At 43.1% G+C, this 13,560-nt stretch overlaps 1 protein-coding gene across 1 annotated transcript in view; it reads right to left on the bottom strand.

The window, feature by feature from the left end:
• LOC144681112 (adhesion G-protein coupled receptor F1-like) overlaps nucleotides 1-13,560 on the bottom strand; it is a 136,424-nt gene that overhangs the window by 36,322 nt on the left and 86,542 nt on the right. The window contains exons 8-10 of the mRNA XM_078542842.1: nucleotides 12,485-12,526; nucleotides 12,339-12,395; nucleotides 7,977-8,034 (exon numbers count right to left, since the gene is read on the bottom strand). Of these exons, the coding sequence (XP_078398968.1) occupies nucleotides 7,977-8,034; nucleotides 12,339-12,395; nucleotides 12,485-12,526 (157 nt within the window). The remainder of the gene's footprint in view (nucleotides 1-7,976; nucleotides 8,035-12,338; nucleotides 12,396-12,484; nucleotides 12,527-13,560) is intronic.

Genomic DNA, 13,560 nt, shown 5'->3' with positions numbered 1-13,560 from the left:
AGGAACAAAGCACACTTATTCTTGTATCATTCCAGTGAATCTTCACGATACCCTTTTCTTGGCTTCGATAACCTCTCTATAATAGATGCTCAGAACTGTAATAAACATTGACCTAACCAAAGTCTTGTACAATTTCAGTGTCAATATTTTACTCTTATATTCAAGCACGTTTCTTCTTCTCTTCTACATAATCACTACCTTTGAAATTCCCTCTCATCTGTTTTCTAAACTGTCCTCAGGTTCACTGCAACAGATTAGAGAGTTGCCATTCCATCCCTGCTCCTATCCAATTTAATGAAGGACAAATTGAAATTTATTACTTTATTGCTGTCATTTAAAACATCACCATCAGAATACAATAATTATAGAGATAAGAGGAAAAAATACAGAAACATGTATAAATCTGCATACTCCATAACTGTGTAACTTAAATCACACATATAAAAAATTGTGAACATTACATTGAATAATTATTTATTGCAGTAAATGCAGTTTTTGTTTATTCATTTGTGTCATTCCTTTAATCAACAAACTGTGTTCACACATGTCACAACAGGTTGTATCTTGCGATCACAACTTTCGTAAAAATATACAGAGGAAAAATGTTATATCATGTTAAAAATGAGCCATGAATAGGAACAAAGCACATTCACAATTTCCCCTTATCATAATTTCTAAATACCAATTATACACAAAGAACTTACGTTCTACCCATTGTAACATATTCCCAGTCTTAAAACCAAAATCTCTTCTCAAAGATCCATTCTTTCCCAAAAGTTTAAAGTATTATTTAATAGAAAATTAAAATATATAAGTAGCAAGATTTTAACATTATTCCAAAAGATGATTTTTATAGCAACATGCAACTGCCTTATCACATTAATAATTTCTTGCATTGTAACAATTGTAGTTGCAGTATTTAACGTAATCACATGATTAAGTTTAGTTACGTTAACTATGAACAAAGTTTAAATTCTTTTCTAATGTGTCTCCCTTCATATTTTACTCAACGTTCCTCAATGATTTAGCGTTCACTGAGCATTTTGTACTAACCCACAGGCCATGTAAAATTCACTCAATTGAGGATGAGCAAGACAATTTTTCTCCTTTCCTTTTTTCTCACTTTGCCTGTGGAAGGTGCTTATGTATAGGTCCAAGGACACAAGGACTGCCACATATGGCCATTGTTTTTTGTTTGAACATAGGCAGTATGTGAAAGCAAACTATGCAATCATGGGGAGGAGGTATGGTGTGTCTGGGATTGTAGGCGATTGTGGGGCTGTTGGGATACCAAAGCTTTACCCAGCATTCTGACAAGCATCTTTTGCAGCAGGAATCAATAAATGGTGATCAAAAATGGGAACACTAGCAATTCCTTTCCCTTCCCTCCCCAGAGATACTGAGGTTACTCCTGTTAGGAATCCCACTGAGAAAATCACTGCTCGCTGCCGACCTGAGTTATTGAAGGAAGGCAACCCAGAACATCAGTTTCCTGAGGAAAGTTTCTGCAAAATTTTTCACATTTTCAACCAAAAAAAAACAAGCAAAACTTCAGTATCCTAATCCAATCTTACATTGTTGTGAACATTTGAATCCCAAGAACTTGTGGGACTCTGAGCTGACCCAAAGCAGGATTTGGGGGAATACACCTGGGGGTTTGGGGGGAGCAGGAAAGAAAACGGTATGTTCGCCCTCAAAGATTAAACATAACGGAAAAACACCCTTCTAAAATTAACCACAACATTGTCTGCAAAACTCATAGAAGTGAGGAATCTGATGGAGAATAGTTCCAATCGTATTAGTGCATTCATATAATGAATTATATGACAGTGCAGGCAATTGTCAGTGTACAGCAAAATGTTCTCGTGTGTTTTAGTTTATTGATGTAAATTATTTTCCCAGTGCAAAATAGAAAATGTTGCTAACCCCATCAAATGAAGTAACGTGTGTTAACCAGATGCCCAATGCCACAAAATGTATACATTTTTAACAAAAGCAATAGTTTCTTCTTGAATAACTTCTGAATGATTTCTCATGGTGTAAACTGATCATTTTTATTATTTCTTCTGCATCTGAAGAGGATCAGTTTTATCTATTGAGCTCCATCAGTTAATTCAGTGTACAACATTAGGTATAGGTTGTTATCACTTGAATGTAATGGAGGAGTTAAATTGTAGCTCCCTGAAAGATTGGAGCAGGAAAAACATCAGCAAGAGTTGGAATCACATTGCAACACTGTATTAATGTACATTTACTTACCTGTTCAGCTCTTTTTAATTACAGAATAGGGTTAGGCATCTACAACAACGACAATTTATACTTAGATAAAAGCAAAAAACTGCGAATGCTGGAAATCCAAAATAAAAATACCTGGAAAAACTCAGCAGGTCTGGCAGCATCTGCGGAGAGGAACACAGTTAACGTTTCGAGTTCGTATGACTCTTCAACAGAACTAAGTAAAAATAGAAAAGAAGTAAAATATAAGCTGGTTTAAGGGGGGTGGTGGGACAGGTAGAGCTGGATAAAGGGCCAGTGATAGGTGGAGATAGCCAAAAGATGTCACAGACAAAAGGACAAAGAGGTGTTGAAGGTGGTGATATTATCTAAGGAATGTGCTAATTAAGGGTAGAAAACAGGACAAGCGAGGTACAGATAACGCTAGTGGGGGTGGGGTGAAGGGAAGGAATCGAAAAAGGCTAAAAGGTAGAGATAAAACAATGGATGGAAATATATTTAAAAATAATGAAAATAAGTGGGAAAAGAAAAATCTATATAAATTACTGGAGGAAAAAAAGGGGGGGGCCGGATCGGAAAGGGGGTGGGATGGAGGAGAGAGTTCATGATCTAAAATTGTTGAACTCAATATTCAGTCCGGAAGGCTGTAAAGTGCCTAGTCGGAAGATGAGGTGCTGTTCCTCCAGTTTGCGTTGAGCTTCACTGGAACAATGCAGCAGGCCAAGGATGGACATGTGGGCATGAGAGCAGGGTGGTGTGTTGAAATGGCAAGCGACAGGGAGGTTTGGGTCATGCTTGTGGACAGACCGAAGGTGTTCTGCAAAGCGGTCACCCAGTCTGCGTTTGGTCTCTCCAATGTAGAGGAAACCGCATTGGGAGCAACGAATGCAGTAGACTAAATTGAGGGAAGTGCAAGTGAAATGCTACTTCACTTGAAAGGAGTGTTTGGGCCCTTGGACGGTGAGGAGAGAGGAAGTAAAGGGGCAGGTGTTGCACCTTCTACGGTTACATGGGAAGGTGCCATGGGAGGGGGTTGAGGTATAGGGGGTGATGGAGGAGTGGACCAGGGTGTCTAGGAGGGAACGATCCCTGCAGAATGCCACCAAGGGTGGTGAAGGGAAGATGTGTTTGGTGGTGGCATCATGCTGGAGTTGGTGGAAATGGTGGAGGAAATTTATACTTGTACGGCAACTTTAGAATTAATAGAAGAGTTTTCCACTGTTTGATAATCGGATACTAGCAGTGATGCAAGAAAGGCCAGGTAAGATGGTTGAAGAAGTGGTCATAAAATAGATTATGTGCAGCTTTTCAAAGGGTGAGAAAGGATTGTGGAGAGCAGCAAAAATGTAGAGCTAAGAAAGCTGAAAGCTTGGACAAGAGCCTAATGGAGTGAAAAGGGGGCTATGATGGAAAGGCAGAGGGCACATCTTGAAATATGGGGCTGGAGAAAGATGTAAGGAAGGGGTAAAGCATGTGTAGGGCAAACATTTTGAATTCAAGGCATTGAGGAGCCAATTGAAGTTGATAAGGGCAAGGGTGGTAAAGGGTCAGGATTCTTGGTGCAGGGTATGTGGCAGAGTTTTGAATGAGTTTCTGTTTACATAGGGTGAAATTTTGATGGTTGACATGAGAACACTGCAGTAATCAGGCTTGAAAATGAGCAAATCTTGAATAAAGGTTTCAGCAGTAATGGGAGAGAGATAAAAGTGGAGACAGCAAATACCACCAAGGTCAAACAGGCAGTCTTAGTGGTGGAGAGCGTATTGGGTTAGAAATGCAAGTCAGGGTCAAACAGAACATTAAAGATGTGCACAGTCTGGCTCAGTTTGACGCCAAGAAGGTGGACAAAATGGAGTGCAGACTTTGTTGTAGTTGAACAGTGAGGTCTTGCTGAAAATCTTCCTGATATTTATCCCCAACTTGATATTGAACAAAGGAGTAGGACAACAAGGGGCAGCCTGGGAAAGTGGCAACATAGAGCCTTGAGCTCTGGCACTACAGCATGTAATACCAACAAATATTTATCAACTCAACAATATATTTCTTCTCTCCTAATACATGAGGATGACATTTGTGAGGCTTTGCTTCCAGCTTGGTGTTTTGCTAGGCGGCAATGTGAGTTGGAATTGGGCTAGTCAACACCACATTCTGTGCCTATGTATAGCTAGGCTCCTCACTGGGAACCTCACCTTAAAATTGACCCATATTTATTTTAAATGGATTAGAAGCTTCTCTAAAATAGCAAAGATTTATAGATAAAACTATTTGGTTGTGCACTGGATAGCATAATTAGAGATTCTTGGATACAATATCGTATCACTGAAAATATTGTTATACACTGGATATAAATATCATAAAGTAGCCTTTTGTTATGATAATAATACTCTTATTATGTAGAACAAATATTATTTGCACAAGATCATTAAAGCCAGTTCTAAAGCCCAAGCTTTATGCAGGGGCAATATTTAAGTTTCCCTGCTGGCAGATTTGAAGGTGGGGGTGACTGTAAACATTTTTCAGAGGGCCTTCCCTTTAGGTTCCTGCCCATCCCGATCATTCTGTAATTTAATGTTGTGTCGGACAAGGCCTTGGCCTGCCCACCCACCCTTGCCTCAATTGAGGCCCTTAAGTGGCCAATTATTGACCATATAAGAGCATTTTCACACCTAGTCTCACTTTTCAGGCTGGCGGGGGGCGTTCAGAGCAGGTGGAAAGCTTGAAAATTAACCCTGTTCAGGCCTTGGGCAGGAAGGGGTGGGGGGTGTGGGGCGCGGCGGTGGTGGGGGGTTCCTCCATCAGCAGCCTCCTTTTAACATCAGACATCCTCCCGAAAGGTCTGACCCATGTGGAGGCTCCCTCCATCCGCCCTCGCCTCCCCACCGACACTCCAATCCTCCCTCTGTCCATCCTCCCAGGCCTCACCTACCCGCCCTGCTCTGAGACCACCAAAACCTGTCTGGCCCTGGACTTCCGGGACTTAGGCTCTGGAGACTGCTTGCAGTCCCAGTCCTGTCCACTGCAGCTTCTGATGCTGCTGAGACTAGAGAGCTACCGGCCAAACTGATTGGACTGCAGCTCTCTGAGGCATGACTTCCCCCAACTGAGGGGCGCAAGTCCTGCCTCCAACTAATTAACACTCATTGGAGCATGAAATGGCTGCGGGGCAGCCAGTATGGGCAGGGATGTGTTTGCTGCCGACTGCTTGGATGGCAGGGAGGGAAACTCTGCTATCCTAAATATCCCTGCCCAAGTGTTTTCAGGTTTTTGCTTTTTGTCTTAACTACCAGGAAGGGGCAGCAACAATTGGTGCCAAAAAGTGTAAATTGAGAGAAAACTGGTAAAAACTGTTTTCTTGCAGTTTACTAGAACTCATGTCTTCAAGATCCAAGATGAGGCTTGCAAAGTTCTTTTCCTGTGAAGGATTTCATTGTAATACAGAAGAGACAATGTTGAATGAATACTTCACATCCGTCTTCACCCAAGAGAATGAGGATGAAGATATCGAACTCAGGGAGAGAGACTGCGAGGTTCTTAAGCAAATTGATATAGGGAGTGACAAGGTATTGGAGGTGTTGGCAGGCTTAAAAGTGGACAAATCTCCAGGTCCTGATGATTTATGTCCCAGACTGCTGAGGGAGGCAAGGGAGGAGATCGCAGGGGCTCTGACCCAAAATTTTAATTCCTCTCTGGCCACGGGAGAGGTGCCAGAGAAATGGAGAACAGCTAAGGTGGTTCCGCTATTTAAGAAGGGTTGTAGAAATAAGCCAGGGAACTACAGACCAGTGAGTCTCACGTCAGTGGTAGGGAAATTATTGGAGAAAATTCTGAAGGAGAGAATCTATCTCCACTTGGAGAGGCAAGGTTTGATCAGGGATAGTCAGCATGGCTTTGTCAGAGGGAGGTTATGCCTAACAAATTTGATTGAATTTTTTGAGGAGGTGACCAGGTGTGTGAGGGAAGTGCAGTTGATGTAGTTTATATGGATTTCAGCAAAGCCTTTGACAAGGTTCCACATGGGAGACTTGTAAAGAAGGCAAATGCACATGGGATACAGAGTATTTGATAAGGTGGATTCAAAATTGGCTTAGTTGTAGGAGACAGAGGGTGATGACAGAAGGATGCTTTAGTAACTGGAATTCAGTGTCCAGTGGCGTACCACAGGGATCTGTGCTGGGTCCCCTATTATTTGTCATTTATATAAACAACATAGATGACTGTGTGGGGGGTAGGATTATTAAGTTTGCGGATGACACAAAGATTGGCCAGGTGGTTAACAGTGAGGTTGAGTGTCTTGGGCTACAGGAAGATATAGACGGGATGGTCAAATGGGCAGATAAGTGGCAGATGGACTTTAACCCTGAAAAGTGAGAGGTGATACACTTTGGAAGGAGTAATTTGACAAGGAAGTATTCAATGAACGGCATGACATTAGCAACAAAGGAACCTTGGCGCGCGTGTCCATAGATTTCTGAAGGCGGAGGGGCATGTTAGTGGGGTGGTGAAAAAGGCATATGGGACACTTGCCTTTATCAATCGAGGCATAGATTACAAAAGTAGGGATGTCATGTTGGAGTTGTATAGAACCCTGGTGAGGCCACAGCTGGAGTACTGTGTGCAGTTCTGGTCGCCACATTAGAGAAAGGATGTGATTGCACTGGAGGGGGTGCAGAGGAGATTCGCCAGGATGAAATACTTAAGTTATGAAGAGAGGTTGGATAGACTTGGGTTGTTTTCGCTGGAGCAGAGAAGACTGAGGGGCGACCTGATCGAGGTGTACAAGATTATGAGGGGCATGGACAGGGTGGATAGGGGGCAGCTGTTCCCTTAGTTGAAGGGTCAGTCACAAGGGGGCATAAGTTTAAGGTGAGGGGCAGGGGGTTTAGAGGGAATGTGAGGAAATACTTTTTTACCCAGAGGGTAGTGGCGGTCTGGAATGTGCTGCCTGGGAGGGTGGTGGAGGTGGGTTGCCTCACATCCTTTAAATGTACCTGGATGAGCACTTGGCACATCATAACATTCAAGGCTATGGGCCAAGTGCTGGTAAATGGGATTAGGTAGGTAGGTCAAGTGTTTCTCACGTGTCGGTGCAGATTCGTTGGGCCGAAGGGCCTCTTCTGCACCGTGTGATTCTGTGATGGTGTGTGATGTTCTGTCATGTCAATAGGATCTGACGGCAATTTGAACCAGGCTGTGATTGACAACTGAGGAAGAGAAGCTAAAGTTTCTCTCCAGCTAGGCAGAAACAGGTGTGAAGATAGGCCATGAAAAATAGTTTAAAAGCTTTTCCCTTTGAGGCACAGTAGTAGCAGGTGTGTTGCAGACTCATGATCATAACCCCCAAATGCTTCTCGGTTGCAAGAACCCCCAGGAGGCAGCCCTGAGGGCCAATAATACCACCTACTTTACATCAACAGGCAACCCTTGAGCTGCACGATTTTAAGCTGCTTCCTGCTGACTTCCACCCAGAAAATAAATGTGTTTAAACGAGGCTCCACCACTAAAATATGCTGGGCTTTATTCTGGTGCTGATGGGCAGGAACCTAACGCGCGAATGTTGTTTCCCCCTGGAAATCCGCAAGCAGTTAAAATTCAGGCCCAATTTGATCACTTGCTGTATAGATCACAAATTCTTTCACTTCAATAATAGCCATTAAATTACAGCTACATATAAAATAACTTTTTGGAGTAACTTTTATCATGGGACTGGGTCTATTATTGTTCAGTTTCATGGTTATACTTACTCTTTCTCTTATAAAACTGATGATTCCATTTTGAGGAAAGCCTTGCAGTAGGAGTGCTCTGCACAATTTGAAAAAATAAATGAATTATGAGTGTTAATGTATGAAGCAGCTTTTGTTTATTCACTTTTGACTTTTTTTCCACTCTCCCCATCTCCCTGTTCTCTGCACAGAGTGATTTGACAAGGCTCAGTGCTCACTGGGAGCACACCTCAGGAAATTAACAGCACGCAGCCCAGAATTTCATGAGATTTGCTCTCTATAAACACTGCTGCTTGCTGGGAATACAGGATTGTGGTAATTATTTTTTTCAAATATATACAATTCCTAAGGCAAGCCATCAGCAGACAACTTGTCTCATGTCATTTTGGGTCCAGCCACCTGGAGTTTGAGAATGGCAAGAGTAATTTGAATTCTCCTCATCCTGATAGCAAATGTTCCATTTTCACTTGACACATCGCTTCGGTCAACCGATATTAGCAATCACTGTACAAAGAACCAATGATATATCGTACTTATAGTTCACCAACATCAATCCATTAAAAATAACTGGGAACATTAATAATTATTTCAACACATCATATTTGTAATACTAAAATATAAATGTGAGAGACCATATTCCAGCCTCCACTCGCCAGGGATGTCAGGAATGGAATTCACTCATATATATTGAATACAAGTAACCCCTCTAGACATAAATTGAGTATTCAGAACTGACACAATGGTTTCCATTTGCAACAGACAAAATTATTTTAATGCCTTTCACTTTCTAACTCAGAGACAGGAATGCTACCAATAAACCAAGGTGTCACTCCAGTAAAAAATCTATTTAAGAATTTGTTTCATGAAAGTAGACAGTGATAACACAAAAAATTAGAACTACAAACCATGCTCATCGGAACAAAACTGGTTAAGCTAATGTTTCTGCAGATTTGTTTCAATCCTGTGCTACAATATGAAATGAAGTGTTAAACTAAATATATTTCACAATCAAAACCTAAAATTTTAGCCATTTTCAGGTAAATTTAGACCCCAAATAATTTTGTTTATTTTTTCATATCATTGATAAAGCGACAGTGCACTGAGGCAGGCTTTCCACACCCTGCCTCCACAGCCAGCAGTCTCCACACTCATTCCAAGGTTGCCTGCCACAACTCCCATTAAACTCGCGCGCCCGGAATGAAAACCCCAACATCCGGGGCATTTTTTCCTGGGTCGGCTGTGCAGAGCAAGGAATTGTCCCGACTCTATGCTCCTGACCCAGGGGTGCAAATGAAGGCCCATATTGTTGGATGATGATAGAGTGCCACGTCAAAGGTTATTACAGAAAATAAAAGCTCATAGGGGAGAATTTTCTCCCCTTTGGGGGGGTTGGGCGGGAGTGTGCACAGGTGTGTGCGCAGCCGATCGCCACCTGCGATCGGCTGGCCAACATCATTTTACGTGGGTAGGCCAATTAAGGCCCGCCCAGCATGATGCACGCCCGGAAGCTGAGCGCTCCATGAGCGGGCGGTGGGAGGGTTGCCTGAGTCGGGGCCTGCGCTGTTTTGCGCATGCGTGCGAAAGAGCGCAGAAGTCTCCCTGAGGCACAGAGCTGTCTCATGGATATTAGTATAAGTTTTTAAAAATTTAATAAAAGGAAAAAAAAAAATTTTGAGACATGTCCCCTCATGTGGAACTGTCACATGAGCTGGGACATGTCTATTAATTTTATTAAAATTTTTTACCAGATTTTAAAAAGCTCACCCGTGGATGAGGTTTCATGATAAATGCGAAGGCCGCCTGGGCTCTTCGCCTGCCCGCCAACCTTAAAGTTGGATGGGCAGCTCAGTTAATTGTTTCAATTGATAGTTAATTGGCCTTAATAGGCCTTTAACAGTTCAGCGGGCACGTAGCCAACTCGGATGCGCGCCCGCCGAACTGAAAATCTGAATGACGCGCAGTGACGTCAGGACGCACGCCCGACGTCACCGCGTATCATTGTACGCCTCGGCGAGCGGGCCCCGCCCCCACTCGACGAGCTTGTCCATAGGGCAGACTTTTTCCGTCAGTGTGCTGGGGGCAGAACCCGAACACTGACGCGTAAAATGACGCGAGGTGATGTCGGGTGGAACTCCCGACGTCACCCCGCGTCATTTACATTTTTAGGTCGGCAGGCACGCAGCTGAGTCAGCTGCGCGCCCGCCAACCTAAAGAAACCATTAAGAAACCAATTCAGCTCATTAATGGACCTGTCCATCCAACCTTAAGGTTGGCGGGCAGGCCGGGAGCCCAGGTGGGCTTGTGAAAAAACATGAAACCTCATTCACTGGCGGGATGAGGCTTCATGAGGGTTTTTAAATTTTAATGAAAAATTGCAATAAAATTTATGGACATGTCCCAAATCATGTGACAGTGTCACATGAGGGGACACGGCAGGGAAAATTTTTTAAATCCTTTATTAAAAGTTTCAAAACAGAGCAGATCTCCCTGAGGCAGCACTTAGACTCGGAGAGGTCTGTGCACTCTTTTGCGCATGTGCGAAAAAGCGCACTCCCGGCTGAGGGAATCCGCCCACATAGAGAGCGCATAGCACTTCCTGGCAGACATCACACTGGGCAGGCCTTAATTGACCCGCCCACATAAAATGGGGACACCGATTGGGAGCCCGCCCGCTCCTGCTCTCACCCCCCCCCCCACCCAACAGGGGGAAAAGTTTTCCCATAATGTCTAGGGGTAACATATTGGCATGGATAGAAGATTGGCTACCTAACAGGAAGCAGAGAGTTGGCATGAATGGGTCTTTTTCTGGTTGGCAGGATGTGACGTGTGGTATGCAACAGGGATCAGTGCTGGGGCCTCAACTTTTTACAATTTATATGAATGACTTGGATGAAGGGGCCGAAGGAATGGTGGCTAAATTTCCTGACGACACAAAGATGGGTAGGAAAGTAAATTGTGAAGAGAAAGTAAAGAGGCTACAAAGTGCTATAGATAGGTTAAGTGAGTTGGGCAAAGATCTGGAAAATGGAGTATAATGTGGGCAAATGTGAAATTGTTCATTTTGGCAGGAAGAATAAAAAAGAAGCTTATTATCTAAATGGTGAGAGATTGCAGAGCTCTGAGATTCCTAGTGTCCTAGTGCATGAATCACAAAAGGTTAGTATGCAGGTACAGCAGGTAATTAGGAAAGCGAATAGAATGTTATCATTTATTGTGTGGGGGAATTGATTACAAAAGTAGGGGGGTTATGCTTCAGTTGTACAGGGCACTGGTGAGACCACATTTGGAGTATTGTGTTCCGTACTGGTCTCCTTATCTAAAGAAAGATGTAAATACGTTAGCAGTTCCGAGAAGGTTTACTCGACTAATACCAAGAATGAGTGGGTTGTCTTCTGAAGAAAGGGTGGACCGGTTAGGCTTGTATCCACTGGAGTTTAGAAGAGTAAGAGGTGACTTAATTGAAACCTTTAATATCCTAAGGGTTCTTGAAAGGGTGGATATGGAGAGGATGTTTCCTCTTGTGGGAGAATCTAGAACTAGGGGTCACTGTTTAAAAATGAGAAGTCCACATTTAAGACAGAGATGAGGAGAATTTTTTTTCTCTTAGAGGGTTGTGAGTCTTTGGAAGTGTCTTCCTCAAAAGGCGGTGGAAGCAGAGCCTTTGAATATTTTTAAGGCAGTGCTAGATAGATTCTTGATTAACAAGGGGGTGAAAGGATATCGAGGGTAGGCAGGAATGTGGGAGTGAGGTTATATTTAGAACAGCCATAATCTCATTGAATGGCGGAGCAGGCTCGAGGGTCTGAGCGGCCTACTCCTGCTCCTAATTCAAATGTTCATATGATGGCACTGCAATCAATAATAGTTCCATCTTGTTGTGTACCTGATAAGCATTGTACAACCCAACTTCTCTTCACATCCCTTCATGGCCTAGTTTCTCCACAACTCTAGGACCTTTTCCAATCTTCTATATCTTCGCCAGCCTTCGATCTTCCAACCTTGCTCTCCCTTTGTATATCCCCCCTCAATTTGCCCTTTTATTAGTGGAACAGCTTCTTGTTAAACCCTGTTGCCAAGAATTCCATTCTCAGACCCCTCTATCCCTCCACCTTCCTTTTAAAACCAAAACAAACTCTATTTTTTAAACCTAGCCTTTAACCACCATTCCTCTTGTTAACTCTCTGAACTACACCAAGGGACATTGTGTAAAATATATTTATAAATATATAGTGCAAGTTATTATTGTCCGTCCATTCCCATTGTTTTGTTCACTCTCACAATAGCCAATCAATTCCATCATATATCAGTTCTGAGGAAAGGTGTCTATCTAAGGCATTTTTATATATTTTCTCTTATCTGCCATGCTTATTTTTCAAACCTCACATTTGATTGGGAAGAAAATCCTGCCGAAGAAGACTTCTTCATCAAGGCTTGTCGCACCTAGGTTAATAGCAGAACAAAGAATTTTATTAGGTGAAGTGAAAATAAACAATGCTGGAAAACAGGTGGAAATGGCATCTGTAGCTCACCTTATTATCCATGAATGTCCCAACAATCAAAACAAAGAATCCCTAAAAAAATTGAAGATATTCTTAAGCGATTAACCAATAGATCTTTAACTAATTTTAAACACTTTTTTAACATTCCATTAACTATTACAAGTTGACCATTTGTTAATAGTTTAATCAGGTTAAAATAGACTTTAAAAGCAGAGGTTTCTTTTCACCAGTCTTATCCAACACCAAACTCATCAGGGCAAATTTCTGGCAGGTCTGGAGAACTACTTTCCTCCCTGGCCCACAATACTAAACATGTTGCCTGGTTGTTTTTCGGCCCGCGCCCTGCCTAATCAAATCCTGCTCCCTGCTAAACCAGAGGGTGCTGCAGAGGGTGGTCAGGATGATTATAATTCTCATCCTTGTTTTCAGATCTCTTCCTCGCCTCGCCACATCCTATCTCTGCCCTACAATCTTTTTGAGATCTCTGTGTACCTTCAATTCTGTCCTCTTGTGTATTCCAAATTATAATCACTCCATGACTGGCAGCCGTACGTTCAGCTGCCTAAGCCCTGAAGTCTGGAATTATCTCCCTAAACTTTCCCTCGCATAACTTCCATACTTTTGTACTCTATGGCCCTCATTTACAGTGAGGTGGGTGGGAAGAGGAGATTGTCAGTGACTGGGAAATATGGGAAAGGTGGAGAATTTAATACTCAGTTTCCTGCATGGCAGCTGGCCAGGTTGAAAGGCTGGCTGGCTGGTAGCCATGTGGCAAAGCTTGCTGTACAAGGCTACAGCTGGGGAGGGCAGAGGAGCCCTGGAGACAATGGGAGGAGAAATCATGGGGGGATTGGTGTGGAAATTGTGGGAAGGGGCTAGGAAGATTGCAGTGCAGTCTGGAGATCACAAGATTGAGATTGAAGGGAGGGTGTCCAGAGATCGTGTGGAGGGTTTCTGGAGATGGCAAGAGGATAGTTCTGAGGGGGGTTGTTTGGAGATTGTGAGGATGGGGCCTGGAGATCACATAGAGGAGGGCTCAGCAATCACCAGTGGAGAGCTCCCACAGAGCGGGTACAGATGTTACAATGGGGTGGTGGTTCCAGGGA

The sequence above is a fragment of the Cetorhinus maximus genome, chromosome 5, assembly GCF_964194155.1.
Source record: "Cetorhinus maximus chromosome 5, sCetMax3.hap1.1, whole genome shotgun sequence".
Lineage (NCBI taxonomy): Eukaryota > Metazoa > Chordata > Chondrichthyes > Lamniformes > Cetorhinidae > Cetorhinus > Cetorhinus maximus.
The sequence above is the reverse complement of the archived record's forward strand: the minus strand, read 5'-3'. Positions and strand labels throughout refer to the sequence as shown.